The sequence below is a fragment of the Vulpes lagopus genome, chromosome 3, assembly GCF_018345385.1.
Source record: "Vulpes lagopus strain Blue_001 chromosome 3, ASM1834538v1, whole genome shotgun sequence".
NCBI lineage: Eukaryota > Metazoa > Chordata > Mammalia > Carnivora > Canidae > Vulpes > Vulpes lagopus.
The window spans coordinates 100,341,388-100,367,928 of NC_054826.1; the positions used below are offsets into that span (position 1 = coordinate 100,341,388).

General features: G+C 42.3%; 1 protein-coding gene across 3 annotated transcripts in view; it reads right to left on the minus strand.

Annotated features, from left to right (window-relative positions):
- LOC121486274 (cytochrome P450 3A12-like) overlaps positions 1–26,103 on the minus strand; it is a 45,054-nt gene extending 18,951 nt beyond the window's left edge. Inside the window, exons 1-9 of one of the 3 annotated variants that reach the window (XM_041747127.1) lie at positions 25,871–26,103; positions 21,956–22,049; positions 13,272–13,324; positions 11,745–11,844; positions 5,225–5,338; positions 4,883–4,971; positions 3,169–3,317; positions 2,061–2,188; positions 917–983 (exon numbers count right to left, since the gene is read on the minus strand). In XM_041747127.1, coding sequence (XP_041603061.1) covers positions 917–983; positions 2,061–2,188; positions 3,169–3,317; positions 4,883–4,971; positions 5,225–5,338; positions 11,745–11,844; positions 13,272–13,324; positions 21,956–22,049; positions 25,871–25,941 — 865 coding nt within the window. In that variant the 5' untranslated portion in view covers positions 25,942–26,103. Of the gene's footprint in view, positions 1–916; positions 984–2,060; positions 2,189–3,168; positions 3,318–4,882; positions 4,972–5,224; positions 5,339–5,693; positions 6,244–6,277; positions 6,492–11,744; positions 11,845–13,271; positions 13,325–21,955; positions 22,050–25,870 lie in introns of those variants that run through there. The other 2 variants (XM_041747128.1, XM_041747129.1) reach the window with 2 other exon arrangements.
- Between the last annotated feature and the right edge of the window lie 438 nt (positions 26,104–26,541).

Consider the following 26,541-nt stretch of genomic DNA (forward strand, 5'->3'; position numbering starts at 1 on the left):
TTGATAGTGGGGGATGCTGTGTGGAGGTGGGCATGGGGGGGAATATGGGAAATCTCTGTGTCACTAACCATTGCAGTGAACCTAATACTTACTTATATAAAACATAAAGTCTGTTGAAAACATAAAAATAGAAAAGAAAGAAAAAATAACACAAAACATAACATAGGAACCCACTTGAAATGGCTTCCAGAGGACAAATTGGAGACAACTGAGGATCTAAATAAAGAAGGAGCTAGGAGACTAACTTAGTAATATATGAAATCCTACTGACATAAATAAATTAAATGTTATAGAGAGAGAATGAAAAGCTCCCTAACAGTGGACGATTACTCATCAACATAGAAGAAATGATGGAATTAGAAAGCCAACATTTTGGAGCCATCTTAGTAATAATGGTCTCAGTCAAATAGCATCCATGGATGATAGAAGTAGTAGGTGAAAGTAGTAGGTGAAAGTGGCCAGCATTTACACTGTCACAAAGGCATCTTTCACCAGTCACTTCTTAATTACAAAATGAAAAATAAAACTTTACAGTCCATCAAACCAATGAACACAACTTTAACCAAGTGTTCCAGGTCACCAATACCGGGGACATATGCCTTCTGATATGGTGAAGTGTTGATGTGAACTTCCAGGTATAGGCTCAGAGAACTGACACGGGAAACAAGCTGCCCAGAGGCTACGAAATAGGTGATCCATGAACCACTGACTGCCTTGTCCATGGTTGCCCTTCAAGCTTTGAACCAACTTGTGTCTGTGTGCTTCTGGAACATGCTTCCATTACCATTTGTATCTGAACACTTGTCTCTCTTTGATTTGTATAATTACATCTGCTAACAATCGTCCTCCACACCTCAGAACCACCCCCTGCATCAGAGACTTCCCATCACTGGCCCTCTAAGCTGTCCTTACTTGCCTTTGTGGGTATTCATTTCTTTAGAATTCTGGGAGTTAATCATCAGTTGCAGAAAATCAACTCGGTGCTGCAAGCAGAAAGAGAACTTTCAACAGCAGAACATCACTTGTGAAGTCAGAAATAAATAAGGGATGCAGGATTTAATTTCTTTCCTGAGAATATGGCCCCTTTAAGTCCAGAAGTCTGGCTTGTGTTACCCAGGTCATCAGTGAACAAAAACATCCAGCTCCAAAATCTTGGAGAGCAGTATGCTTCCCTGACAGGAATCCAGCTATTCTATCCCACTGTTTCTTGCTTCTTGCTCCCTTGATCCTGAGCTTCTCTGGATTTTGAACGCAGCTTCCTGGCCAAAGAGTAGCATTCTCTCTCTCTTGTCATGCTTGCTAACTCAGGAGAAAGTTCCTGACTTCAGTCCTTTTTTCCCCCAGACTCATTTCTTAACAAATGGCCACATAGACCAATCGCCTGACTTCTGCAGAGTCCACGGACAGCTTCTGTGTCATCATCTTCTAATGACCCACTGAGATGGAACTCATCTTCAGTGACATTCTGGGGTACCCAGCCCTGCCTCTCCCTCCTACACACATTCTAGCGCTGGTCATCAGGCCTCAGGAAGGCAAATCTGGCTTGGCCAGCTTGCAGCCTCAGTGCCCAGAGAGACTCCTGCCCACTCCAAACTATGGCAGGCTCAAATTTAACACACACTCTACTCTACCAGGGGCCTGATGGGACCTTCCCCTGGAGAAGGTGTGAGATAAGAAGCTTGGAATTGAAGGAATTCTTTGCCACTCTGACATCTGGGGAAATTTTAATATCAAAAAATTATTTTTACACAGGAAGTTGTACCCTTTGACAATTTTTTGAAGAGAAGAGGTAGTTTTTTTCTCTCATCAAATTTTATTGCCTGGCATAGTAGGTACCATGCTTATTATTAAATGTTAAACGTTGACTCTCTGACTCATTGTCTTTCCTCCTTCCCTGATCTCCATCTTCTTCATTCTCCTTAAAATGTTAGAGGTCTCCTGCTCTAAACCCTCCAGTTCTCTACCTACCTAAAAACATACTTAAATGACCACGCTTAGGATGTACACACTTCCATAAAACATCAAAAGTGAACACTCACATGTAACTACCACTGGATTACCTTTTGTTTATCTTTGAGGCGACTTTCCTTCATCCTTTTTACAGACTTTGTGAAAAAATCAGTAATTTTCTTTGGAAATAGCCAGATATTTAACATTTCATAAAGTGGAGTAAGGAATGGAAACAATACTGTAACGAAAAAGAACAATGGAAAGCACAGTGAAAATGCAAATTTTACCTGGAGCAATTATAACTTGGTCTACCAATCAGAGGATTAAAAGACACTGGGATTCTTTGAAACCCGGAGTCAGTCCCTCTAGATCTGTACTTGAATTTCAAGTCAGTGGCTGAGCAATGAGCCCATATTGGGGCTCCATCCCAGGTCTCCAGGATCATGACCTGAAACCAAAGGCAGATGCTTAACCAACTGAACCACCCAGAAACCCCTGGAATTGAATTAAGTGTCCAAAATTATACCCTCTGTTCATGGGTAACTGATCTTTTTTTATATAAATTTATTTTTTATTGTTGTTCAATTTGCCAACATATAGAATAACACCCAGTGCTCATCCTCTCAAGTGCCCCCTTCAGCGTGGGCAACTGATCTTGACAAGGTTTCTAAGACCATTCAAGTAAAAAAATAGTATTTTCCATGAATGTGCTCAACAAGAGATCAGTCCCATGCAAACAAGCCAATAAACAAAACCCAAAACAAACAAACAAAAGGAAGAAAAAGAAGTTTAATTCTTACTTCCTACAACAAATAAAAATAAAATAAATTTAAAATGGATCAAAGGCCCAAATATAAAAGTTAAAACTGTATAATAATCCTTAGGAGAAAACCAAGGGATAAATCTTCATGATCTCATTTTTTTCTGTGAATTTAAGATCTGACACCAAAAGCACAGAAATGAAGGAAAAACATATACATTATACATTATCAACATTAACAATTTTGTTGATGAACACTGGGACCATAAATTGAATTATACATTGTAAAAGGGGGCCTCAATGTATGTGACATTTGATAGTAATAAAAAACCATAAAAAGTTTATAGTGATATAAAATATAACATTGTTGTAGAAAAGTGGGAGGTAAGTAACAAGGGAGAAAGGAAGGAAGGGAAGGAAAAAGGAAGAGAGGAAAAAAAGAAAATACGTGTACATACCTATGGAGAGTAAAAATGGATCGGGGAAATCAAATTTTAAGAGCTTCTTGGCATTTTCCACAAACGGATCTTGTGGGTTGTTGAGGGAATCAATGTTCACTCCAAACGACGTGCTGGTGATCACATCCATGCTGTAGGCTCCAAAGATGCTGGGAGAGAAACAAAGACACGAATACTTAAAATCAGCACCTCTTTACTATCCTTATCCAATGCTTGCAGCAAGAAGTGCCTGTAGATCCCAATGTCCAGGCAAGACAAGAACCACACTTTGAGAACCACCTGATGGAGCATCTAGAGTCTGTATGCCATCACACTCACTGATGAGGTGCTCGTGAGGTGCCAGTGACCCAGCTGGCCTTGTGCTATGGGTGATGGGGATACCAGGGCAAGTTAGAGAGACCTCTGAGCTCAAGGAGCTTAATCTTGGAGGGATAGAGACCCCAAATCAGGCAAATTACACAAGTGTGTTTTGAGTAAGGGCAGTAGAAGGTGGATAATCACTGTGTCTGAGCAGGACAAATGGTGGAATAACTGACGCTTCCTCAGGGAGTCAGGAAAGGTGAAACTGATCTGGATCTTCTCTCACCACAGTCTCTGTGCTCTCGGAGCTGAGTCCTCTTTAGCACATTACAGAACACCAACACCCTGTTCTGTGACGCCAGGAATACCGTCCCTTTTTTTTACACCTTGCCAAGTCTCCTGAAAGACCCACTTTGTCTCACCTCCATTGATCTGAGATTGCCCTGAGGACTCACCCATTTCTGGAAACAGTAAGAACTGAGAATGTTCCTAGTTAAAAAATATATATTAAATCACACCAAAACTGACTTAGGGGATGCCATAGCTAAGTGATCATATGCTACTAGTTTTGCCAGGACAGTCCTAATATGCATCCATTCATCTTGCAATATTAAAATACATCCCGTGGCACCCAGGTGGCTCAGTCAATTGAATGGCGACCTTCCGCCTTCTTCCCAGTCATGATCTCTTGGTCCTGGGATCAAGCCCCACTTTGGGCTTCCTGCTCAGGGTGGCAGTCTGCTACTCCCTCTGCTCCTGCCCCCTGCATGGGCTTGCTCTCTCTCTCTCTCTCTCTCTCTCTCTCTCTTTCTCTCAAATAAATAAGTGAAACTTTTTGTAAAAATAAAATATATCTCAATTTAGGCTAATATCTCAATTTAGGCTACTTTTTCACCCTACCCATCCCATGTGCAAGGCCTTCTCCCTTTTGAGTTTGAAAGATGGACAAGTGGTCATAAAAGTTAATATTTAGTATTTTGCTTATATCCTCAACAAAATCAGGAAGGGATTTAAGTTGTCCCAAGTTCCACATGAAAACTTTCTTGCCCCATCCAGTGCCCAGCAATATGTACCAAGTGGTCCCCACCATCTCCATTCATTACTCTCTACACTCAAAGATTTGGAAGAATTGTGTTTCCTTTTTTTCAAGCACATATTTTTGTCTTCCACAATATCCAAGGTGACAATCAAGCAGATGAATTAATCCTGACCCGTGTACACAAAAGAAGACCCTCTCCCTCCTGGCTTCTCTGCCTTTTTAGGCGAGCTACCTCTCCTTGGCTGGCCCATTGGGGTTGTAACACTACACGTCTACTTCAGCTGTGGTAACTAAACAGTGGGAATTGGGCTCTGTGGCAGCAGTTGGGAAGTGTCGTGACAGAGTTGGAATCCCAGCAGCCCCACTCCTACTTACTCTTTCAAGCTGATGGCTTTGTCTTTCTCTGCCTCCTTCCTCAGGTTCCTCACCAACATATCTCCATACTGGCCAATGATGGGAAACATCTACACACAAAATACAACACCACCTGAAGTTTAAATCCGAGAATGAAGTCCATGGCTTTCACAAACATGGAGCAAGAAAGGACATTTAATAACAAGTTTTATCATGCCTCCTCTAGGACATGAGGATAAAAGACCATGTTTAGGAAGCCCAAATACAGCAGAGTACCACTTACAGGTGGACTACAATCTTAGTTTCTACTTACCCCCAGGTGCATTCATTACTTCCTAATGAAAAGACCTCTTCTTTTCTTACCTCCTTGAGCTTTCCGCTGGTGAAAGTTGGAGACAGCAATGTTCGTATTCTCTTCCATTCTTCATCCTCAGACACAGTGATGGCACTTTTCATAAATCCCACTGGACCAAAGGACTAGAGTCAAAGCAAAACACATTTTGCCATACCTAAGTTTTGGAGGTCTTCACAGTTTGCAAAATTTGTTAAAGAGCATCTGTTACTCACCAAATATTTAGTGTCTCCTTTGGCAGTCCCTATGCTACATACTCAATAGATAGTTATCCCAAATGCTTAGCTTCCTGTGAAGCTGAAAGAGGCAGCACTACAGGTAGTAGCTGTATCCAGCTTTATATTCCAATTTCCTTTTCAATGTAAATGTGGCATGGAAAATTTGGCAGGGAAACTATTCCAGGAGAAGAAACTGGATTCATGCCTAATACATTCCTACATAATACCTACATAATAATACCAACATAGTAATAATACCTACATTCTCCTATGGTGTGCAGAGTAGAATTGCATTGGAAGATAGCCAGATGGCCTGGAAAAATGTATGTTGCTTCAGAGCAGTTCTGCCATCACATATATCCGCAGCATGAGAAACTCAAAAAACAGATGTGTTAATATGGTGGGTTTTTTCAAAAATAGCAGTGTACCCTAAAAAGATAGGAATCTGTTTGCTATTCTCAATAAATGATACAGTTACATGGAAATCTTTTCCCTGTGTTACCCCAAAGGGAACTAAGGAAAAGAGAAAGAGATAATTCTGTTTCTCATATTGGGACTGGCCTATCAAGCCAACAACCTTGAATCTAGGTACCATTTTCCAAAAGTATATTTTGTATTCATGTGGATATCTCCAAAACCATTTCATGATAAAAATACACAGAAGAACTAGAAACAGAGGAACTACTTCAACCTAATACAGATAATCAAAAAACCTTATATCACACAACAACTCAGTGAGGAAGGATTGGTGTGATATCACCAAGATGATGAGACAGGACACATCAGCCTCTGTTAACCCTCAAAGGACAACAGGTAGACAGCTATCCACAAACAAAATAGACCTACGAGCTTAGGAGTCCATTTAAGAAGCTTCAACAACACAGTGGAGCAAAACTCCTGAGAATGAGTGCATTAGAAAAGTAAGGAGAAGAGCTTCGTTTTGTCTGCATCATACCAGGAGCCAGGCCAGCACTACTCAGCACCAAGAGGACACTCGCCAGCCTCAGAGAATTCCTCTTGCTGGGAAAAGGACTAAAGGTCATTAGCCCCAGCCCTTCAGGGCACAGCACAAATGACCTGTTTGGCTTCAAACCTCCAGATACTGGCATAGCTGACACACCTAGACAGAGCAAGGAAAAAAGAAAGGCAGGACTATCAGTATCAGCAAAGTGGCAGGAGTAACCATGGTTCCCTGTGTCCTGCTCTGCTGAGGACCCTAGCAGCCTTAGCAGCTGCTGAATCAACAGCTGACACAGCACAGTGCACCCTGTAAGATTTTGCTGCTGATAGTCCCACAGGCTTTCATATTTGCTGACTCCAGCTGCCTGAGTCCTGCTCTGCTCCATCTGCCCTCTCATGAGTTGCCTCAGCCAGTGCCACCACCTACACCCTGAGCCTCAGAATCTGCTCCCACAACCAGCCATGGCCCCTGTGACTGGACATACATACCACACCAGCCCAGGCCCCAGCAGCTTTCAGGTCCCTGAGGCCAGGCTGGACTCCAGTCACTGGACTGCACTGCCACATGAGACCACAGCTAATCCCTGAAACTTCACATCTACACACTGCCAGCCTGAACTCCAGTCAAAAGCCCCCACTGCCATGCATGCAGTAGTGACTATTCCTGCAGCCACGTGAGTGTACACAGACAGCCCAGACATTCAAAGTACCCATGTGCCCATCACTGAGCCCAGCCCTGTTGGGAGCATGTGCCTGGTTTCAGCCCCCACAGATGAGTGTGTGTGTAGCACCAACTCTGGCCACCATTCTGCTTGCCCTAGTCCCCTGGCACTGGATCTGGTGATGCTACTGAGGACCCCAATAGCCACTGCATCCACAAGAACCCTCCACTGTGCTTCCTGTCAAGGATCATGCAATTGCTGATGTGGCTCTCAAGTACCGGAACCAACGATCCCCTCCTGGATTATTTCAGATTATCCAGTCAGAGTGAGGTAAAGGAAAATAGAAAAAAAAAAAAAAACGTAGGGAAAAAATCCTACAAGATTTATAGGACACCATCAAGTAAAAGAATATGTACATTATAGAATCCCGGGAGAGGAAGAGAGAAGTGGACAAAATGCTTACCTAAAGAAACAATGGCCGAAAACTTCCCAAACTAGGGAAATGCACAGAAATCTTGGGATATGTAGTCCTCAATCCGACTGAATTCAAAAAAAGATTCCACCAAGACACATGATAATAAAATTGTCAAAAATTGAAGACAAAAAAATTAGAGACAAAGAAAAAATCTTGACAGGAGCAAGAAACAAGGGGCACACCACATAAAAGGCAGAAACCTCTTTCACCTCAGCCTTAGCAACTTTTACTAGACACATCACTGGAGGCAAGGGAAACAAAAACAGAAACATACTATTGGGACTTCATCAAGATGAAAAGCTCCTGCATAGTGAAGGAAACAATCAACAAAACTAAAAGACAACCTTTAGAATGGGAGAAGACATTTGCAAATTATATATCTGATAAATGATTGGGATCCAAAACCTATAAAGAATTTATGAAATTCAACACCCAAAAAACAAATAATCTGGTTAAGAAAAGGGAAGAAGGCATGAAAAGACACTATTCGGAAGAAGACATCCAGAAGGCTCACAGACACATGAAAAAATGCTCAACATCACTCATCATCAGAGAAACACAAATCAAATCCACAGTGAGATACCAGCTCACACCTGCCAGAATGGCTACAGTTAACAACTCTGGGAACAACAGATGTTGGTTAGGATGTGGAGAAAGGGAAACCCTCTTGCACTGTTGATGGGAACACACATTTGTGCAGCCACTCTGGAAAAGAGTATGGAATTTCCTCAAAAAGTTGAAAATAGAACTATGCTACAATCCAGCAATTGCACTACAATGCATGCAAAAATAGAGATTCAAAGGCATGCATGCTCCATATTTATGCAGCATTATCAACAATAGGCAAACTATGGAGAGAGCTCAAATGTCCATCAACTTTGGAATGGATAAAGATGTGGTGTATACACACACACAGACACACAATGGAATATCACTCTGCCATCAAATAAATGAAATCTTGCCAATTGCAGCAACGTGGATGGAACAAGAGAGTATTACGCTACGTGAAATAAGTCAGGGAAAGACAAATGTGATATGGTTTCACTCATAAGTCAAATTTAAGAAACTAAACAGATGAACATATGCTAAGGGAGGGGAAAAAGGAGAGAGGGAAACAAATCACAAGAGACATTTAATGATAGAGAACAAACTGAGGGTCGATAGAGGGAGGTGAATGGTGGATGGGCTAGATGAGTGATGAGCATTAAGGAGGGCACCCGTGATGAGCACTGGGTATTGTGTATAAGTGATGAATCACTGAATTCCACTTCTGAAACCAATATTGCATTGTATGTTAACTAACTAGATTTTAAATACAAATACATACATGTATACATACATAAATTTAAATAGAAGGATGAATGGATAAAGAAAATTGAATATTGCTCAACCTTAAAAAAAAGGAAATCCTGCCATTTCCTTTTTTTTTTTTTTTTAAAGATTTACTTATTTATTTATTCAGAGAGAGGCAGAGACACAGGCTGAGGGAGAAGCAGGCTCCATGCAGGGAGCCAGACATGGGACTCGATCCCGGGTCTCCAGGGTCACACCCCGGGCTGCAGGCAGCACTTAACCACTACACCACCAGGGCTGCCCGATCCTGCCATTTCCAACAGCATGGTTGAACGTGGACAACATGACCACATGCTAAGGGAATTAACCATACACTGAAGGACAGGTAACACATGATCTCACTTATTAGTGGAATCTAGAAAAATAAAGTCAAGCTCAATAACAGAGTAGAATGGTAGCTATCAGAGGCTGGGAGGAGGGAGAAGGGCAAATAGTAAACACAGGGTGCAAACTTTCAGTGTTGAGAAAAATAAGTTCTGGAGACCGAATATACTGCAAGGTGATTATAATCAAAATACACTACCATATATTTGATATTTGTTTAAAAAGTAGATCTTACATGGTCTTACCACACACACACACACACACACACACACACACACACACAAAGTAACTCTGGGTGGTGATAGATAGGTTAATACATTTCATTTGTGATGATCACTTTATAAATCAAAACATCACATTTAAATATGTAGTTTTCATTGTAAAAATACATGTATAAATAGTTAAATGGTGAAAAGCTGAATGTTTACCCCTAACATCAGGAACAAGGCAAAAATATTCACTCTCACCACTCTTATCCAAAACCATACTAGAAATCCTAGCTAGTGCAAGAAGACAAGACAACGAAATAAAAGGCATGCAGATTAGAAAGATAAAAGTGGGAGTGTCCCTCACCTGCATCCCAATGATTATCGCAGCAATGTCCACAATAGCGAAACTGTGGAAGGAGCCTCGGTGTCCATCGAAAGATGAATGGATAAAGATGTGGTGTATGTATACAATGGAACATTACTCAGCTATTAGAAAGGACAAATACCCACCATTTGCTTCGACGTGGATGGAATGGGAGGGTTTTATGCTGAGTGAAGTAAGTCAATCGGAGAAGGACAAACATTATATGGTTTCATTCATTTGGGGAATATAAAAAATAGTGAAAGGGAATAAAGGGGAAAGGAGAGAAAATGAGTGGAGAAATATCAGTGAAGGTGACAGAACATGAGAGACTCCTAACTCTGGGAAATGAACAAGGGGTGGTGGAAAGGAAGGAGGGCAGGGGGTTGGGGTGACTGGGTGACGGGCACGGGGGGGGGGCACTTGATGGGATGAGCACTCTGTGTTATGCTATATGTTGCCAAATTGAACTCAAATAAAATAAAATAAAATAAAACAAAATAAAATAAAATAAAGTAAAATAAAATAAAATAAAATAAAGTATTTTTCTAAAATAAAAAAATAGGAGTGTCCCTATATCGGTGAAATAATTGGCGATGTAGGATATCTTGAGGGATATAAAAAAGAACATCTCTGCATCTAATAAATGAGCTAAGCTAGGATGTAGGAAATAAGATCAACACCAAAAATCAACCACATTTCTAGATAATGAATATGTGAAAACACATTAAGAACACAATAACAACTATAATCACACAAAGAAGGTACTTGAGATGTGTATTGAACAAAGCATGCATGGTTTCCCTGTTGAGAATGAAATGCTGGTGAAAAGACTCAAAGAAAGCCTAAATAAACACATATTGTGTTCATGCTTTGAAAGACATGACATAATAAAGATATAGATTTTGCACAAATGATTGGTAGGTCTAAATCATGTCTTACAAAATCCTGGCAAATATTATGCAAACATAGATAAGCTAATTCTAAATTTGTATGGAAAGGCAAAGGAGCTAGAATACCTAAAACAATTCCAACAAAAATAAAATGGGAGGAATCACTGTTCATGATATTGAGACTTACTGTATAGTTACAGTAATCAAGACACGGTGGCACCGGTAGAGGGATAGATACAGAGATCAATGAACAGAACAGAGATTGAAAAATAGATACAAACACATAGGCCCGACTCAGTTTTGATACTGGTACAAAAGCCATTCAATGCAGGAAGTACAGCCTTTCCACAAGTGATGCTGGAGTGCTTACACATCCATTGACCAGAAATACGGATTTTTGACCTAAATGTCACAGCTCACAATTAACACTAAAAATTAACACAAAATGGATCACAGAATTAAATGTGAAACACAAAACTATGCATGATTCATATTACAAATATAAAACATAAAAGTATATACTTAAATGTAAACCATAAAATGAACTACTTTGAGAAAATCCTTGGGACTTAGGGCTAGATAAAGAGTTTTCAAACTTGATGCCAAAGTCACAGCCCATAAAAGGAAAAGAATGTTAAATTGGCCTTATCAATATAAGAAATGCTTGCTCTGCAGAAGACTCTCATACAACAAAAAGACAAGCTACATACCATGCCTACAGAAGAAAGTAAGCAGGAGGCTGATGATGGAACAGCTCTATAAGATGAATGGGGTGGAGGATACACAAGTCTAAATGTAAGATCAGTGTTCAGGAGCAATACACACGTGCACATTTGAGTGTGCCTAAAATCACTGAAATCTGAATAAGTCAATGTTTAGAACCAGTGGCTATTTCTGCTTCCATATTGTACTATTATTATGCAGGATATTACCTTAGGAGAAAGGGCTTGAAGACCATACAACATGGGACCTCCTATGACAAATTCCTATGAGTCTGTCATTGTGTCAAAATGAAAGTTTTATGAATGAATAAATAAGTAAGTAAGTAAGTAAAATTAAAATAACTCTATGCCTACCTGTCGGTTTGTGAAGACAGAATAACATTCTTTCACTAGCACTGCTTTGATCATGTCTGGATCCATGATAGCCAACACGGGCTGTCGCCCATCATAAAACCTGTGTCAGGAAAACAGAGCTGATTATATAAACATGACAGTTTCTGCAGCTGCAGCCACACCTGGAAGTCTCAACTTTTATCCTGACATTATATAATCTAAACTCTGACATCATGATTAGAAATAACAGTAGAACATTTGTTAACTCTAGGTGATGTGTACATGGATAGTTCCATTCTCTACAGTTTTTTGCATGTTTAGAACGTTTCAAATATTTTTGATGTATTTTAGACATTTCAAATAATGTTTATATATATCATCCAGAAGAAACTTAAGTTAGTAAGTTTGACATGGGGCCCAAGAATCTGCCTTTTGAACAAGCTCTCCCAGGTGGTTCTTGTCCATAGCCAGGCTCGAGAGCCACACAGTAAAGACAGAACCGGGGCACATGATGTAATTCTGACTCCATTCAGAGTTGAGCAGTGCTGAAGGTGGACAGGGACAGTGGGGCTAAACCAGTGTCCATCCAGAGATCTGTCTTCTTTCTATTCCATCATGCTGCTTATGGGCCTTGCCACTCAGAGCCCCACGGTCTCTGAGGATGTGACTAGAGGAGATAAAGAGGTAAGAGGAGGTACACTCCTAGCTGTGAGCATCCCAGAACCACATCATATCTCTCCCTCAGCTTCACCAAACCTCTGGCAGCTCTGCACAGGAGCATCCAGGGCAAGAAGCCAAGATCATACTACAAAATCACCAAGTCCATCAGTCCACAGGAAACACTGTGGCTTGAAATTCTCTTACATCTCAAGTCCACAGAATAAAGAAATACTTCCACATTGAATACTTCTGTTGAAAGAAAAATCTGGGCCTAATAGAAAAACACAAAACAAACTCCACACTTACAAAAAAGTAAGAAAAAGGTGAGTAGTAAGTCAATCGGAGGACAATCATTATGTAAATTCACTCATACAGGGAATATAAAAAATAGTGAAAGGGATTACAGGGGAAAGCAGAGAAAATGAGTTAGAGAGGGTGACAAAACATGAGAGACTCCTAACATTGGGGAACAAACAAGGGATAGTGGAAGGGGAGGTGGGCGGGGGCATGGGGTGACTGGGTGACAGGCACTGAGGAGGGGCACTTGACAGGATGAGCATTGGGTGTTATAAGTTGGCAAATCGAATTCCAATAAAAAATATACATAAAAAAAGAAAAGGTGAGTAGAAATGGTTTTCCATTCTGTTTATCCAAACCCTTCTTTCAAAGGATATATTTAATCCAGACTATAAATAAAGGATACACTCCAGGTCCGATTTACACTTAGAGCTGCACACGTGGTGACATATGGGATCTTGGGAAGGAGAGCCTCCAGAAGCTTTACTACAGCAGGCTTCATCACAAGGGGCTCTCGACTAAGACTGTCCACACCACAGGGTCCTCCTCATCACAACAGGCCTAGCCAATGGAAATGTCCAGAATACTCACCCCCACACTCTTCCATACTTTCTAAAACATTTCTCATCAAAATCACAAAAACCCTGCAAGAAAAAGCAAAACATATTATTAGTCTAAATGTACTGAGCCCTATGGGTAATGGGGAACAAAATGACTTAGATCGCATGAAATGTGCCTTACAGCCTCTCACTAGCAGATAGAGGGAAGCTGTTAATCACAGGGGGCTATCAGAAATGAGAGAAAACAGAGGATATATGGAAATGGAGAATTTCATGTCCCTCTTGCACTATTTCCAAGTGTTGGAGATACTGAACATCTTACCCTGTCTGGAGGGCTGGGTAGTCTCTGTGTCTGATGTGTTTGGCTTGTGCATTATATCTAAATCTCAGAACCCTCTGAATCATTACCTCAGGGCCATGTAGAAAACTGGAGCTGAGGGAAAGGCAGCATGGCTGCATATTCTGAATGTCAGATAGCATTCTGCTTGTTGATCTCATGAGCCCTACTAGATTCCAGTGGATTTAGGATATTTGTTTTATTTTACGTTAATTTTTAACTCTTTATTTTTTAATTTTTTAAAAAAGATTTTTATTTATTTATTCGTGAGAGACACACAGAGATAGGCAGAGACATAGGCAGAGGGAGAAGCAGGCTCCCTGTGGGGTGCGTTATGTAGGACTCGATCCCAGGACCCCGGGATCATGACTGAGCCAAGGCAGATGCCCAACTACTGAGCCACCCCGGTGCCCTAGTGGATTTAAGATATTAGGGCACCAGTGACCTCTTTTAATCTAGCAGTTTTACATGAGTCTAAACATGCTTGTTGGGGGGGAGGGGCAAGATGGCGGAAGAGTAGGGTCTCCAAGTCACCTGTCCTCAACAAATTACCTAGAAAACCATTCAATCATCCTGAAAATCTACGAATTCGGCCTGAGATTTAAAGAGAGACCAGCTGGAACGCTACAGAGAGAAGAGTTCGCGCTTCTATCAAGGTAGGAAGACGGGGAAAAAGAAATAAAGACACAGAAGGCCTCCAAGGGGGAGGGGCCCCCGAGGAGCCGGGCTGAGGCCGGGGCGAGTGTCCCCAGGACAGGAGAGCCCCGTCCCGGAGGAGCAGGAGCTGCACCGACCTTCCCGGGCGGAAAGGGGCTCGCAGGGAGTTAGAGCAGGACCCAGGAGGGCGGGGATGCCCTCGGGCTCCCGGGGACACTAACAGGCACCTGCGCCCCGGGAAGAGTGCGCCGAGCTCCCTAAGGGCTGCAGCGCGCGGCGGGACCCGGAGCAGCTCGGAGGGGCTCGGGCGGCGGCTCCGCGGAGGGGGCTGCGGGGCTCCGGGAACAGCTGGGAGGGGCTCGGGCGGAGGAAGAAGCTCCGCGCGGAGGGGGCGGCGCGGCTCCGGGAACAGCTCGGAGGGGCTCGGGCGGCGGCTCCGCGGAGGGGGCTGTGGGGCGGGAGCGAATCCAACAGCGCAGGTTCCGGAGCACAGGGCGCTGGGACACAGCCCAGGATCCGGCCTCCCCCCGGGACAGGCAGAGGCCGGGAGGGCCCAGGACAGCGAGGACTCTCCTGCCTGGAACTGAGCAGATCAGAGGCCCCGCCCCGGAGCCCCCAGGCCCTGCAGACAGAGAGCCCCGGAGCTACTGCGGGAGCTGACTCCAGGGTCCCAGAGCTGCCCCCGCCACTGTGGCTTCCTCCCGGGGCCTCACTGGGTGAACAACTCCCTCTGAGGCCTGCACCAGGCAGGGGCAGAGCAGCTCCCCCAAGTGCTAACACCTGAGAATCAGCACAGCAGGCCCCTCCCCCAGAAGACCAGCGACACGGACCAGTTCCAAGGGAAGTCAAGTGACTTAAAGTATACAGAATCGGAAGATACTCCCCCGTGTTTTTGTTTTTGTTTTGTGCTTTTTTTTCTCTCTCTTTCTTCTTGATTTCTGATTGCTTCCCCCACCCCACCCCCCTTTTTTTCTTTTTTCTCCTTTCTTTCTTTTTCTTTCTTTTTCTTATCTTTTTCCCCTTTTTTCTCTTCTTTCTCTTTTTTCTTTTTCTCTTTTCTTTCCTTCTCTCAATTTTTCTCCTTTTCCCAATACAACTTGTTTTTGGCCACTCTGCACTGAGCAAAATGACTAGAAGGAAAACCTCACCTCAAAAAAAAGAATCAGAAACAGCCCTCTCTCCCACAGAGTTACAAAATCTGGATTACAATTCAATGTCAGAAAGCCAATTCAGAAGCACTATTTTACAGCTACTGGTGGCTCTAGAAAAAACCATAAAGGACTCAAGAGACTTCATGACTGCAGAATTTAGATCCAATCAGGCAGAAATTAAAAATCAATTAAATGAGATGCAATCCAAACTGAAGTGCTAACGACGAGGGTTAACGAGGTGGAAGAACGAGTGAGTGACATAGAAGACAAGTTGATGGCAAAGAGGGAAACTGAGGAAAAAAGAGACAAGCAATTAAAAGATCATGAGGATAGATTAAGGGGAATATATGACAGCCTGAGGAAGAAAAACCTACGTTTAATTGGGGTTCCTGAGGGCGCGGAAAGGGCCAGAGGGCCAGAATATGTATTCGAACAAATCCTAGCTGAAAACTTTCCTAATCTGGGAAGGGAAACAGGCATTCAGATCCAGGAAATAGAGAGATCCCCCCCTAAAATCAACAAAAACCGTTCAACACTTCGATATTTAATAGTGAAGCTTGCAAATTCCAAAGATAAGGAGAAGATCCTTAAAGCAGCAAGAGAAAAAAAGTCCCTGACTTTTATGGGGAGGAATATTAGGGTAACAGCAGACCTCTCCACAGAGACCTGGCGGGCCAGAAAGGGCTGGCAGGATATATTTAGGGTCCTAAATGAAAAGAACATGCAACCAAGAATACTTTATCCAGCAAGGCTTTCATTCAAAATGGAAGGAGAGATAAAGAGCTTCCAAGACAGGCAGGAACTGAAAGAATATGTAACCGCCAAACCAGCTCTGCAAGAAATTTTAAGGGGGACTCTTAAAATTCCCCTTTAAGAAGAAGTTCAGTGGAATAATCCACAAAAACAAGGACTGAATAGATATGATGACACTAAACTCATATCTATCAATAGTAACTCTGAACGTGAACGGGCTTAATGACCCCATCAAAAGGCGCAGGGTTTCAGACTGGATAAAACAGCAGGACCCATCTATTTGCTGTCTACAAGAGACTCATTTTAGACAGAAGGACACCTACAACCTGAAAATAAAAGGTTGGAGAACCATTTACCATTCAAATGGTCCTCAAAAGAAAGCAGGGGTTGCCATCCTTATATCAGATAAATTAAAATTTACCCCGAAGACTATAGTGAGAGATGAAGAGGGACACTATCTCATACTCAAAGGATCTATCCAACAAGAGGACTTAACAATCCTCAATATATATGCCCCGAATGTGGGAGCTGCCAAATATTTAAACCAATTAATAACCAAACTGAAGAAATACTTTGATAATAATACACTTAAACTTGGTGACTTCAATCTAGCTCTCTCTATACTAGATAGGTCTTCTAAGCACAACATATCCAAAGAAACGAGAGCTTTAAATGATACACTGGACCAGATGGATTTCACAGATATCTACAGAACTTTACATCCAAACTCAACTGAATACACATTCTTCTCAAGTGCACATGGAACTTTCTCCAGAATAGACCACATACTGGGTCACAAATCGGGTCTGAACCGATACCAAAAGATCGGAATAGTCCCCTGTATACTCTCAGACCATAATGCCTTGAAATTAGAACTTAATCACAACAAGAAGTTTCGAAGGACCACAAACACGTGGAGGTTAAGGACCATCCTGCTAAAAGATGAAAAGGTCAACCAGGAAATTAAGGAAGACTTAAAAAGATTCATGGAAACTAATGAGAATGAAGATACAACCGTTCAAAATCTTTGGGATGCAGCAAAAGCAGTCCTGAGGGGGAAATACATCGCAATACAAGCATCCATTCAAAAACTGGAAAGATCTCAAATTCAAAAGCCCACCTTACACATAAAGGAACTAGAGAAAAAGCAACAAATAGACCCCACCCCCAGCAGAAGAAGACAGTTAATTAAAATTCGAGCAGAACTCAATGACATCGAGACCAAAAGAACTGTGGAACAGATCAACAGAACCAGGAGTTGGTTCTTTGAAAGAATTAATAAGATAGATAAACCATTAGCCAACCTTATTAAAAAGAAGAGAGAGAAGACTCAAATTAATAAAATCATGAATGAGAAAGGAGAGATCACCACCAACACCAAGGAAATACAAACGATTTTAAAAACATATTATGAACAGCTGTACGCCAATAAATTAGGAAATCTAGAAGAAATGGACGCATTCCTGGAAAGCCACAAACTACCAAAACTGGAGCAGGAAGAAATAGAAAACCTGAACAGGCCAATAACCAGGGAGGAAATTGAAGCAGTCATCAAAAACCTCCCAAGACACAAGAGTCCAGGGCCAGATGGCTTCCCAGGGGAATTCTATCAAACATTTAAAGAAGAAATCATACCTATTCTACTAAAGCTGTCTGGAAAGATAGAAAGAGATGGAGTACTTCCAAATTCGTTCTATGAGGCCAGCATCACCTTAATTCCGAAACCAGACAAAGACCCCACCAAAAAGGAGAATTACAGACCAATATCCCTGATGAACATGGATGCAAAAATTCTCAACAAGATACTAGCCAATAGGATCCAACAACACATTAAGAAAATTATTCACCATGACCAAGTAGGATTTATCCCCGGGACACAAGGCTGGTTCAACACTCGTAAAACCATCAATGTGATTCATCATATCAGCAAGAGAAAAACCAAGAACCATATGATCCTCTCATTAGATGCAGAGAAAGCATTTGACAAAATACAGCATCCATTCCTGATCAAAACCCTTCAGAGTGTAGGGATAGAGGGAACTTTCCTCAGCATCTTAAAAGACAACTACAAAAAGCCCACAGCAAATATCATTCTCAATGGGGAAGCACTGGGAGCCTTTCCCCTAAGATCAGGAACAAGACAGGGATGTCCACTCTCACCACTGCTGTTCAACATAGTTCTGGAAGTCCTCGCCTCAGCAATCAGACAACAAAAAGACATTAAAGGCATTCAAATTGGCAAAGAAGAAGTCAAACTCTCCGTCTTCCCTGATGACATGATGCTCTACATAGAAAACCCAAAAGCCTCCACCCCAAGATTGCTAGAACTCATACAGCAATTTGGTAGCGTGGCAGGATACAAAATCAATACCCAGAAATCAATGGCATTTCTATACACTAACAATGAGACTGAAGAAAGAGAAATTAAGGAGTCAAACCCATTTACAATTGCACCCAAAAGCATAAGATACCTAGGAATAAACCTAACCAAAGAGGTGAAGGATCTATACCCTAAAAACTATAGCACACTTCTGAAAGAAATTGAGGAAGACACAAAGAGATGGAAAAATATTCCATGCTCATGGATTGGCAGAATTAATATTGTGAAAATGTCAATGTTACCCAGGGCAATTTACACGTTTAATGCAATCCCTATCAAAATACCATGGACTTTCTTCAGAGAGTTAGAACAAATTATTTTAAGATTTGTGTGGAATCAGAAAAGACCCCGAATAGCCAGGAGAATTTTAAAAAAGAAAACCATAGCTGGGGGCATCACAATGCCAGATTTCAGGTTGTACTACAAAGCTGTGGTCATCAAGACAGTGTGGTACTGGCACAAAAAACAGACACATAGATCAATGGAACAGAATAGAGAACCCAGAAGTGGACCCTGAAAAGTATGGTCATCTAATATTCGATAAAGGAGGAAAGACTATCCATTGGCAGAAAGACAGTCTCTTCAATAAATGGTGCTGGGAAAATTGGACATCCACATGCAGAAGAATGAAACTGGACCACTCTCTTTCACCATACACAAAGATAAACTCAAAATGGATGAGAGATCTAAATGTGAGACAAGATTCCATCAAAATCATAGAAGAGAACACAGGCAACACCCTCTTTGAACTCGGCCACAGTAACTTCTTGCAAGATACATCCACAAAGGCAAAAGAAACAAAAGCAAAAATGAACTATTGGGACTTCATCAAGATAAGAAGCTTTTGCACAGCAAAGGATACAGTCAACAAAACTAAAAGACAACCTACAGAATGGGAGAAGATATTTGCAAATGACATATCAGATAAAGGGCTAGTTTCCAAGATCTATAAAGAACTTCTTAAACTCAACACCAAAGAAACAAACAATCCAATCATGAAATGGGCAAAAGACATGAAGAGAAATCTCACAGAGAAGACATGGACATGGCCAACATGCACATGAGAAAATGCTCTGCATCACTTGCCATCAGGGAAATACAAATCAAAACCACAATGAGATACCACCTCACACCAGTGAGAATGGGGAAAATTAACAAGGCAGGAAACCACAAATATTGGAGAGGATGCGGAGAGAAGGGAACCCTCTTACACTGTTGGTGGGAATGTGAACTGGTGCAGCCGCTCTGGAAAACTGTGTGGAGGTTCCTCAAAGAGTTAAAAATAGACCTGCCCTACGACCCAGAAACTGCACTGTTGGGGATTTACCCCAAAGATTCAGATGCAATGAAACGTCGGGACACCTGCACCCCGATGTTTCTATCAGCAATGGCCACAATAGCCAAACTGTGGAAGGAGCCTCAGTGTCCATCGAAAGATGAATGGATAAAGAAGATGTGGTTTATGTATACAATGGAATATTCCTCAGCAATTAGAAACGACAAATACCCAACATTTGCTTCAACGTGGATGGAACTGGAGGGTATTATGCTGAGTGAAATAAGTCAATCGGAGAAGGACAAACAGTGTATGTTCTCATTCATTTGGGGAATATGAATAATAGTGAAAGGGAATATAAAGGAAGGGAAAAGAAATGTTGGGAAATATCAGGATGGGAGACAGAACATAAAGACTCCTAACTTGGGGAAACGAACTAGGGGTGGTGGAAGGGGAGGAGGGCGAGTGTTGGAGGGGAATGGGTGACAGGCACTGAGGTAGACACTTGACGGGATGAGCACTGGGTGTTTGTCTGTATATTGGTAAATTGAACACCAATCAAAATTAATTAAAAAAAAACATGCTTGTTTAGTGAGACAGTGAGGAATGAATGAATGACAGAGTGGACTCCCCTTCCAGTTCTCCATCACAACACAGAGAGGAGATAATGCCCCCATCCCACTAATATCAGAGCCAAATAAGGCACTTGATAAGATTTTTCACTTCTATCACTAAAAGAACAACAACAAGACTTCTAGTGCCTTCATTTCATCTGTGATTTTGATGTTTTAACAATACAAATCAGGATCCCAGAAATGTGGTCTTGGGTGTATGTACTAAGAAATTGATCTGGGAAAAGTGGGAAGAAAATTATTGTTTCTTCAGAGGGAAAGTCCAGAAGTTCTTAGACGATAATTGAGCACTGAGAGTCTCAGTAGGGAAAAGCAGAATCAGAGAAACAAGCCTCAGATCTGTGGGAAAGGAACTCCACAGCAGAGAGCAGCTTGCAGGTGAGACTGCTGACTTCCTCTATGTGATCTTCTAACCCCTGTCCAGAGGCTAGGCTTCAGACAAGGCATCAAAGCTGGATTACCCACAACCACTCTACCAACATCCGTCTGTGTGTCACTAGTATATTCCATTCAATTACATTAATTTCTTTTTTCTTAAAGATTTTATTGACTTATTTCAAAAAAGAAAGAGAGAGAGCACAAGCAGGGTGGGGGGTTCAGGGAAGAAGCAAAGGGAGAGGAAGAGAGAGAATCTGAAGCAGACTCAATGCTGCATGTGGAACAGATGCTGGGCTCCATCCCATGACCCTGAGATCATGATCTGAGCTGAACTCTAAGGTCTCATGCTTAACCAACTGAGCTACCCACCCAGGTCCAACCAGTTACATTAATTTCTTAATAATTTTGTCAAAGTATCTCTTTTCTAGGGATATATGGGTAGTTCTTGCTTTGTAGGAAAACCAAAACCAACACAAGTCCTTTAAAGGTTAAAACCTGAAGTCAATAGAGAAACAGCATCTCACCTCAGTTAAACTCCCTCCCTGCTGAACTCACACATAGGGTGTCTCTTTTGAAGGCAGAGAAGTAAAGCTGAGATTTCACTGTTAGCAAAGGGAGAATTAGATGCATGGAAATAACTGCAGGGGATTGGTCAGTTCGTGAGAGAATTCAAGTATGTGCAAATTCCCCAGTGGTGAATCTTGGGCTGCCCAATAATCTGAAGTTCGAGAACCATCCGGGAAATGGAAAGGGCTATCCAGGGCTTGTGCAAGAACAAAAAAGTCTGATTCTAGCATACATAGCTCACTGGACCACTAGCACGGACACCCTTGGTTCTCTTCTCCTAATACCAATATGATGATGCCTTCCTGGGAATCCACACCTTCCAAAAACAAAACAAAAGCCTCTTCATAATGCTCATGACCTAAAGCATCAAGTTCCATGCGGAATTAGTCAGAGAGCTGGGCTGCCCACTGAGGCAAACCCGGAGGCTCGTAATAACAGACAATAGAGCTCTGGGGTAGACTTGACACCATTTCTGGAAAGTCAGAAATCGAAGATTTCCTCATGAGAAGGAGCACTTTTATTATGGAATTAAAGTGGGACTTGCAACTGACAGAAGCAAAAGTCATAGCTCAAACAATACTCACATTACGGTAGCCAAGAACAGTTCCCAAAAAAGGCAGAGGTGTTGGCCCAGGAATTCCCAGCTTCTTAAAAAGTCCATGCGTGTAGGTCCCATAGCTATAAAGCAAAAGAGAAAGCCAGGTCACAGGGATGGTGGAGTAGGTGCTGGGGCTGGTCAGTCAATGACACAGAAGTGGAATAGTCAAGGGAGGGAGGAGGTAACAATCGGCAAGAAATGATAACAACAATTCCAACAGCAAAAATTGCATTCGCTCATCATCATCTGATGATGATGTTGATCATCTCCTTTCCAGTCTCCACTGTGAGACTGTCAAAACGTAATAATGATTAGCTAAGAGTAGCTGAAAATGTCGTGGTCTCAATCCTAGAATGAATATTTGATAAATATTCCACCCTTGAGTGCTCCTGAAAGATTCATGCTGATTTCTTCCAGGAAATTCAGTTATGCCTATTTAGTAAATGACTCTTCCATGATTTTGGAGATTCTCATTCTAGGTGGAAAGAGGAAATGTGATTCTCTACTCTAGTGATGAGATTTTGCTTAATTGCATCTACTCAAGAGCTGAGAGGTTACTGAGAGCCGACCATGAAAATACTCATACAGTTTGCTCAGAGATCTTTGTGCTTTTCTTTCAGTATAGGCTCTGTGATGGTTCTGAATATGGGTCTTCTTAAATCTATCTTCAGAGAGAGACGCCTTGAGCAACTACAGTGCCCTTATGTTTGTATAATAAAAATTATGCCCAAACTTCACTGTCCCATAGAAAAGTGAAATTCAGCTCCACCCGAGTCTCTGTTGTCAGGAAGTCTGGTTCTCTTGAGCTGCAGAGAAGACAGACTGGCCCATATGTGCCCCAAATGACTCCATATAAAAGAATCAGTAAGGAAACAATCCCCTTCCAGACGATTCTTCCCGTCGTGGCATCTGGTCCTTCAACCTGTGATACTCACCGGCTCAGCACACTGCCAGGTACACTCATTTTCTCTTCAAGATGGTTACTCACAAAGCAGTTAGTTTACTGGCTCTGTGCTTCCACTGTCTGAGAAACCCATTACGGTTGATGTTCCCTATGACAGGCTTGCCTACAATCATCTTTCTTTCATGTGTCATGTGTAGAATCCCACAACTGGGGGATACTTAGAACCCTTCTACTTAGGTTTGCTGAGGGATGGCAGGGTGGAGGAAGAAGAGAGGCTGAGGCCAGGAGCTGCCAGAAACCATTTTACCCACAAACCTGCTAAGCCTACAAGGCTTACCCCATAGAGGAAAATAAGGAAAGTACAGTTGGAAACGGTGTTGGGTAGAGATGGTACATGCCCTGCAGGTGCTATCTGATATGAGACCTTCCAAAGTCCAGACACCTCCAGTTGACAGCAGAATACATGTTATGCAACAAAAATGAGTAATGATAAAATGTTCCATAGATTGGAATGAAGACCTTGTCTCCTCATCTCGGGGGACTAGCCTGAAGACAGTAAATGTTCAAAATAGTCCCTACAAATCCAGCAAATCATATAAAATGTAAACAAACTCACAAAATTGCACAAAATGACCAGTATTTGAGGGACCAGTGGATGTACCTCAGCTGTGCCCGACTGAGTGTTTGGATCCTTCCTCTAGTACAGCTGGACTCATCAGCACCAATTGTAGAAGCCAGGGTAGTCTTAGGTGGTCCCACTTCCATTCTCTTCTTGCCCTCACCACCACTCTAAATCAAGACCTGTTTCTGAACATTCACTGTGCTCCATGAACTCCCAAGTGAGGCCAAGCAAGTGAGGGATAGTCAGGAACACTGGTCCCAAGGAAAGATCTTGTGTACTGTCTAAAGCCACATGGCTCCATAAGATGACAGGGAGTGGGCTGAGTGATTTTTTCTGATTCTTTCCAGCCTCCTCTTCTTGGTAGAGTCACGCAGCTGCTGGTACAAATGAAGGGCCTAACAATGAAGCCATTTTTTAAAATTGTTTTTGATGAGAGACTGCTAACTCTCGGAAAGGAACTAGGGGTGGTGGAAGGGGAGGAGGGCGGGTGGTGGGGGTGACTGTGTAACGGGCACTGAGTGGGGCACTTGATGGGATGAGCACTGGGTGTTATTCTATATGTTGGCAAATTGAACACCAATAAAAAATAAATTTACCAAAAAAAAAAAAAATGTTTTTGCATTCCATCCTGCAGAGGGCACTGTCTACAGCTACTGAGTCTTGGTTACACCAGTGTCTTAGTCTATAGTGCTTTTTGCCTGGTGGTGACAGTATCCAGTGACAGCCCCACTGCCAGATGACACACTGGAACTTACATGGTGTGTTCTTGTTCCCTCGCTTCAAGCAGACAAGATGCTAACCTTATGGTCCCATGATGATCTCCTGTGGGACCAGGACAGAGGAGTATTTCTGGGAGGTCTGTTCTGAGGGAGGAATATTCTCCCGCTCCATCCCCAATTCTACCTGGATGCCTCTCACATCAGTTCAGGCTCTGTCTCACTACTCATCTGTGGTGAGTAGTGAGATCCTTAAAAACAAGTGGACACTTGCATTTGAGACACATACAGCCTATATCATGGATGTATGCATGTGTACACTAAATTCATATTACTCTAGAAGACGTAAGCTATTTATGCACCTTTATAGTCACATAGGCTGAACCAACAGCCCTCTTTTATTGGTAGGAAAAAGCATACAGGAAAGACTTTTATCTCAGAAAAAAGAAAAAAAACAAAACCCAACCCTATTTTAAGTAGAGTGAAATTAAACACTACCTATTCATTTTAAATGTCATCATACAGAAAATGTCTTGCCACACTACCTAGCATTCTAACCTTTCTCTTAGAAAATGAAAATGTTCTATGTTCCATGTTCTATGTTCACATCTCATGATTTCCTCCTCTTAAAGAGAGTGAAATTGAGACAGAGGTCAAATATGACATGGAGGGTCTGTCCCTACCCATGTTGTAAAACTCAATCCTTTCCCAAACTGCTCCACGATGGTGGGAATCCCATCACTGAAAGGAATTCCTCTGCCAGATGTTTCAATTCCTCCTCCAATACTGTAATATAAAGGCAAAAGCATAGTTAAAATCCAAATTGGCTTTCAGAGCTCTGCCTCTTGGCTGCTGGCAGGTTCATATTGAGGGATAGGGGAAAGAAATCTTTATCCTGATGCTAACCATTCCAGAGACTGGAAGGAAAAGGTGAAATGAATAAATTTTGAAGGTTTCCACCAAGTCTCCTCAGCTCTAAAGATGTTGATTTAGGGGTAAGGAGTTCTGCACAGTACAGGGTGAGGGATGGCCAGTAGAGGGGTGCAGGAAAGAGGGAAGAGCTCAGTCAGAAGAGGGGAAAAAGCATCTCTAGCACCCCCTCGGTTGTCAGGGTGCATCAGGTGCCTTGTATTCATAATGCCTGGCGGTAGAGGGGGAGGGGAGCAGGAGCCACCTAGTGATACAGGCCCAATCCAATACATATCCTGTGGAAGGCACAGACCAGAAGGTGAAGGTAATGTGCCAATGACTCAAGCCACTCCCTCGGCCTCCAGAATCCCCATAGATTAGAAAAGGGATGAGGACCCCAGGGTATTGCGGCCTGTTGATTTTATTCTGCCTCTCTTGAATTCTGCTTAATTAGTCTAGGTCCCAACTGGTGGTCCATCAGAAGATCACCCCCAGAAGCAACTACTGTCACTCAAACCCTCCTAGCTACAGGAATTGGAGTTGCGGTGTGGTAGGTATACTTCAGTAGATCTGGTGAGGTCAATAATAATCTTTTAGGTGTTCACAGCATGTTTGAAGTACTCAACACTTAAGCAACTTCTCCTTTCTTAATTCCTTTGACTCTCAAAACAGACAAGGAAAAGGGAGTGGATGCTGATTAGCAACACAAATTGAAGGTTCCGGGGATGATGAACCTGGGTAGTTACTTACAGGTAGAACAGCACCAGGCTGGTGGCCAGAAGAAGCCAGGTTTCTGTGGAAAAGCTTGGGATCAGGTCCATGGCCACTTTCTCTCTGTGAGTCTCCTCTACTTTTGTTCAGCAGTGTGGGCTAGTCTTTGATGACCTGCGTGTGTGCAGCTTCCCTTCCCATCGCAATGATTCTGTGAGGCTGGAATGTGTATACTGAAAATGGGGCAGGACTGGAACTGGAGCCAGTAGCAGGGCCCTTTCCCCCAGCCATGAGTGTTGGCAAAGCATCATGGACACACTCCCAGATTGACCTTTGAGATCATATTCTGTCCAGAATCAATAAACAACTCAATCAGTGTTATCGGTAATCTCAAAGGTTACAGAAACTCAGGTAAAGTCACCGTACTTAATTAAATCCCTCACTTGCCCTTGTCACCATGGCTTCCTTTATTTTTAAATACATGAAATCCTTCGAGCAAGCTAAGTGTGCACATCTCTTCCCATGTGGGTTCCTCTGACTACAATTGCCACTGGGCTCCCCAGAAAGCTCTTACCCATCCTTCAAATCCAGCTCTAACATATTCCCCTCTGTTGGAGTCTTTCTTCAGCAACCTCCTTGAACACATATATCCGCTTTGTCCTCTGGGATATTTCTATCCCCTATGCCCCAGTTCTACTATTGTGAAGGTT